This window comes from Penaeus chinensis, chromosome 18, assembly GCF_019202785.1.
Source record: "Penaeus chinensis breed Huanghai No. 1 chromosome 18, ASM1920278v2, whole genome shotgun sequence".
NCBI classification, from domain to species: domain Eukaryota; kingdom Metazoa; phylum Arthropoda; class Malacostraca; order Decapoda; family Penaeidae; genus Penaeus; species Penaeus chinensis.
The window spans coordinates 17,176,508-17,181,507 of NC_061836.1; the positions used below are offsets into that span (position 1 = coordinate 17,176,508).

Genomic DNA, 5,000 nt, shown 5'->3' on the forward strand with positions numbered 1-5,000 from the left:
AGAAACGCAAGGGATGGGTACCCCTGGGACCGTGGCTTTATTTCAAGGGAGTGAACTGATGATGTTTGTTCAAAAACGCATCTGGAAGGAAACAGTGCGTACCATCTCAGTGATCTGGGTCGCATGTGTATCAAATATCATCAGTGTAAATAATTTGTATCTTGAGAGAGACACTGAATCTGAAACTTATAGAAAAAAATATCATACCATAGAATAACATTTACCCCATAATAACATGGATATATCTATAATCACAGTACATATATATATATATATATATATATATATATATATGTATGTATGTATGTACGTATGTACACACACACACACATACATGTGTGTTTGTGTTGTGTGTGTGTGTGTGTGTGTGTGCGTGTGTGTGTGTGTGTGTGTGTGTGCATGTGTATATATATGTGTATATATATATATATATATATATATATATATATGTGTGTGTGTGTGTGTGTGTGTGTGTGTGTGTGTGTGTGTGTGTGTGTGTACATACATATATATATATATATATATATATATATATATATATATATATATTTGTGTGTGTATATATACATATATGTATGTACACACACACACACACACACACACACACACACACACACACACACACACACACACACACACACACACACACACACACACACACACACACACACACACACACACACACACACACACACACACACACACACACACACACACACACACACACACACACACATATATATATATATATATATATATATATATATATATATGTATATATATGTATATATATGTATATATATGTATATATGTGCATATATATACATATATATACATATATATATTTTTTTTATTATTTGTGTGTGTGGGTGTGTATGTATATATATGTATATATATGTATATATATGTATATATGTGCATATATATACATATATATACATATATATTTTTTTTTTTATTATTTGTGTGTGTGGGTGTGTATACATATATCATATTTGGTTATTTAGCCCTCTATTTATTCATGTGTTTGATCAGGTAAAACAGCAGACAATTCCAAATCATATGTTTCTGCCTGAGAATGAATCTAGAATCTTGCTAAAAGTTTTCTGTTTAGTTTTAGGTATTCTCTCCCTGCCCCCCTGCCTCCCTCTTCCCTTGGTTCACGTCCTCTCACGGTGTCATTAAAAGCTACTTATGCCAATCTCGCCCCGCCCAGGTACTCCGCCCCGGCCCCCGCCCCTCGCGCCCCGGCCTACGACCTCAGATACGACGACACCTACAGCCGGAGGGACGACTACGCCAGGACGCACCACCTGCGGGACTCGGACACCCTCCCCCGCGCGCGCACCGAGACGTCGTCCTATTTCTGAGGTGTTCTGGTGCTCCGCTGGAGTTTATCACAGGTCTACTTTTCGTGGAGTTTTTGCCCTTGTTAAGGTTCACTTGTCAGATGCGTTTTGCATTTAGTTATGCATCGCCTAGATATAATTTAAAAAACAGACAACCAGAATACCTTCACACACATGTAGAAATGGACATGCATAGGCATTCATAAATACATACGTAAGTATACACACGTATACTTACATATAATTCCATGTTTACATATATACATATAAATGTAGTTCTGGCCCCGTGCAGTGTCGTAATGGAAAGAGTAGATTTACTTTAACCTTATCAAGCAGTTAAATGCAAAACAATGTTAATTACAATGTGCTCTCTTTGTTCTGTATTTGTTAATTACATTTATTGTCTCTTTTTCATAATGACCTTTTTTCTATAGTTTCATAGATAGTGCAAACTCTCGTAGCGTCCATCATACCGCTCTCCCGAAAGTTAAATAATGAATAAAAACTTCCGCACACTTTGTAGATATGTTTCCGAATTTTATTTTTCATCAGCTTACCTTTTTTCCCTCTCTCTGTGTGACGCTCCGGGAGGAAAGGGTTAACAGTAGAAGTATAAGGACTTATGTGATCGTCTCGCAACAGTGATTCGTCGTGTTTGATTGATTCATTGTATGATTATAATGATCATTGGCTTTGACTGTCAGATTAGGATTAGTTTGACATCTTTAAAGTTGCATTATCAAAGTTACACATACTTTTCTGTAAAGATTGTTATTCATACCATATATTTATTAACTAGTTGTCAGTATGGTAGGCTTCCGTTGTCCAAATCATTTAATGTAAATTTCGTTAATAAAAGAAATATTGCGTCAGAAATTTTATTTACATCTTATCCGCCGAAAGGCACTTTAACAGTCTGAATTATTTTCACTAAGACCAGACTTTTAGGTGAAATATTATACTATCAGGAGACAAAAAATAATATATGACGAAGAGTCAGAATGTTGACCAAGAATATTTTACACACATTTGTTATAATTTTATAGCACTTGCAGGGTATTTCATTATATGATATAATGATTCAATCACAGCTTTACATAAAATGGTAAATATATATGAGCGCAAAGGCGACGGTCCTCAGGGACAAAGACCACAGGACCGAGGACACGTTTCCTGGACGTACATCTGCCACTCGCACTGGCGGCGGGCTCGGTCGGGGGCGCACTCGCAGCCTCCCCCGCGCGCCCAGTGGATGCACTCATTGCTTCCGTCGTCGCAAGACACCAGCTGGAGGTCGGGTCGCAGGAGAGGCCCGTCGAGGCCGAAGAGGTCGGGGAAGGGCGGGCGAATGGCAGGTCGAAGAGGGTTTCTGATATCGAAGAAGTCGATGATGGTGCCCTTGGCCGGAGCCTTCGAGTCCAGAGGATTGCCCGGGAAGAACAAATTGGAAAACACATCCGGATTGATCCTTTCCGTAGAGGGCGGCGGGGTGAGGACAGCATGAAATAAGAGCTCTTCCTCCTCCTCTTGGCCAAACGCGCCTTCTCCCTGGCCCAGCAGATCCTGTTCATCACGCACTCCTTCCCATTTGGTGGACTCGGTTGTCTGCCCTCGGCGCGGGGTCTCCTCAGCGAAAGATACCGGTTTATCAGCCATGGCATCGTTGGGAGTTTTGGCTCCATCATTAGTGTAGATATTCGACTCATTGGGATGATGAAACGCTACGGTTGGTTCTGAAGCATAAATTGTGCTTTCACTTATTGAACTTATGTTCTTTGTGGTAATTTCTATATAGCTGGAGGTCAGAGTGTCTCTGATCGTGTTTAAGGTCATGGTTGGTTCAGCGGTGGTAATAACTGCATTGTCCTCGGATGTATCAGTTCCTCTAACTGTGCTATGTATAGTCTTCTCAGTTGAGGTACCCATGGTATCTGTAAGGATATCAGTAGTTGTAACTATGTTGGCGATGGGGTTATCAGTGACGTCAGTTGGTAGCTCTGGGTTTTCTGTCGTCTTATCATTGTAATCAATAGTTAAATCATCTATTATAGTTATATCATAGATTTGAGCAGTCGTGCCAAAGCCATGGGTCACACCTAATATTTCTGGGTGAACAGTAATCCTTTCTGCAGAGTCAGTCGATACATCCAAGTCTGGTGACATCACAGTAAAGTCCTCTGTAGTTGTTCCAGCATTTTCTCTGGTTCTCACGTGTTCCCCACTTACACTAGAGTTTTCTTCTGGGGACATATCGCGGTCTTTTAAAACGACCGTGCTTTCTGCGGATGGACGGGGAACTTGCGTAGGTTACACTGGCCTGCTCTGCCACCACGTTGAAATGTTCTGTGACGCTGTCAGTTTGAGGAATCCCATTTGCAGTTTCTGTGGTCATGTATGTAGTCGTGCCAGTTGATAGGACGGTGTTGTCAAAGGCCGTGTTGTCATATTCATTAGTAACGCCAGTATACTCAGAGTATTCGTCAGTATAGGTACTTCTGGAGAAAATACCGGCTATATCAGTGGATTCAGTAGATGTATCTGTGTAGAAATTGGTAGTACTGGGTAAATCAGACGACATTTTGCTGGCGGAAGGGATGTCTCCATTGGCTGTGGCTTTGTTGGGCGTGTCAGTATATTCAGTGGGTATGCTGGGTGTGTAAGTATACTCAGTGTATATGCTGGGTGTGTCAGTAAATTCAGTGGCTATGCTGGGTGTATAAGTATACTCAGTGGATATACTGGGTGTGTCAGTATATTCAGTGGCTATGCTGGGCGTGTCAGTATATTCAGTGGATATGCTGGGTGTGTAAGTATACTCAGTGTATATGCTGGGTGTGTCAGTAAATTCAGTAGCTATGCTGGGTGTGTAAGTATACTCATTGGATATGCTGGGTGTGTCAGTATATTTAGTGGCTATGCTGGGTGTGTCAGTATATTCAGTGGCTATGCTGGGCGTGTCAGTATATTCAGTGGATATGCTGGGTGTGTAAGTATATTCAGTGGATATGCTGGGTGTGTAAGTATATTCAGTGGCTATGCTGGGTGTGTCAGTATACTCAGTGGCTATGCTGGGTGTGTCAGTATACTCAGTGGCTATGCTTGGTGTGTCAGTATACCCAGTGGCTATGCTGGGTGTGTCAGTATATTCAGTGGCTATGCTGGGTGTGTCAGTATATTCAGTGGCTATGCTGGGTGTGTCAGTATATTCAGTGGCTATGCTGGGCGTGTCAGTATATTCAGTGGATATGCTGGGTGTGTAAGTATATTCAGTGGATATGCTGGGTGTGTAAGTATATTCAGTGGCTATGCTGGGCGTGTCAGTATACTCAGTGGCTATGCTTGGTTTGTCAGTATACCCAGTGGCTATGCTGGGTGTGTCAGTAAATTCAGTGGCTATGCTGGGCGTGTCAGTATATTCAGTGGATATGCTGGGTGTGTCAGTATATTCAGTGGCTATGCTGGGTGTGTCAGTATACTCAGTGGCTATGCTTGGTGTGTCAGTATACCCAGTGGCTATGCTGGGTGTGTCAGTATATTCAGTGGCTATGCTGGGTGTGTCAGTATATTCAGTGGCTATGCTGGGTGTGTCAGTATATTCAGTGGCTATGCGGGGCGTGTCAGTATATTCAGTGGATATGCTGGGTGTGTAAG

General features: G+C 41.7%; 2 protein-coding genes across 4 annotated transcripts in view; one reads left to right on the forward strand and one right to left on the reverse strand.

Annotated features, from left to right (window-relative positions):
* LOC125034856 (phospholipid phosphatase-related protein type 2-like) overlaps positions 1-5,000 on the forward strand; it is a 19,652-nt gene that overhangs the window by 8,588 nt on the left and 6,064 nt on the right. Inside the window, exons 9-10 of one of the 3 annotated variants that reach the window (XR_007115727.1) lie at positions 1,217-1,623; positions 1,694-2,218. Coding sequence is in view for 2 of the 3 variants with exons in the window: in XM_047626891.1 (XP_047482847.1) it covers positions 1,217-1,555 (339 nt within the window). In the remaining variant the exon portion in view is untranslated. Of the gene's footprint in view, positions 1-1,216; positions 2,219-5,000 lie in introns of those variants that run through there. The other 2 variants (XM_047626890.1, XM_047626891.1) reach the window with 2 other exon arrangements.
* Positions 3,611-5,000, reverse strand: part of LOC125034620 (mucin-2-like) — a 6,656-nt gene continuing 5,266 nt past the window's right edge. Inside the window, exons 5-6 of the mRNA XM_047626521.1 lie at positions 3,661-5,000; positions 3,611-3,628 (exon numbers count right to left, since the gene is read on the reverse strand). The exon at positions 3,661-5,000 is cut by the window's right edge and continues 1,361 nt beyond it. Coding sequence (XP_047482477.1) covers positions 3,611-3,628; positions 3,661-5,000 — 1,358 coding nt within the window. The remainder of the gene's footprint in view (positions 3,629-3,660) is intronic.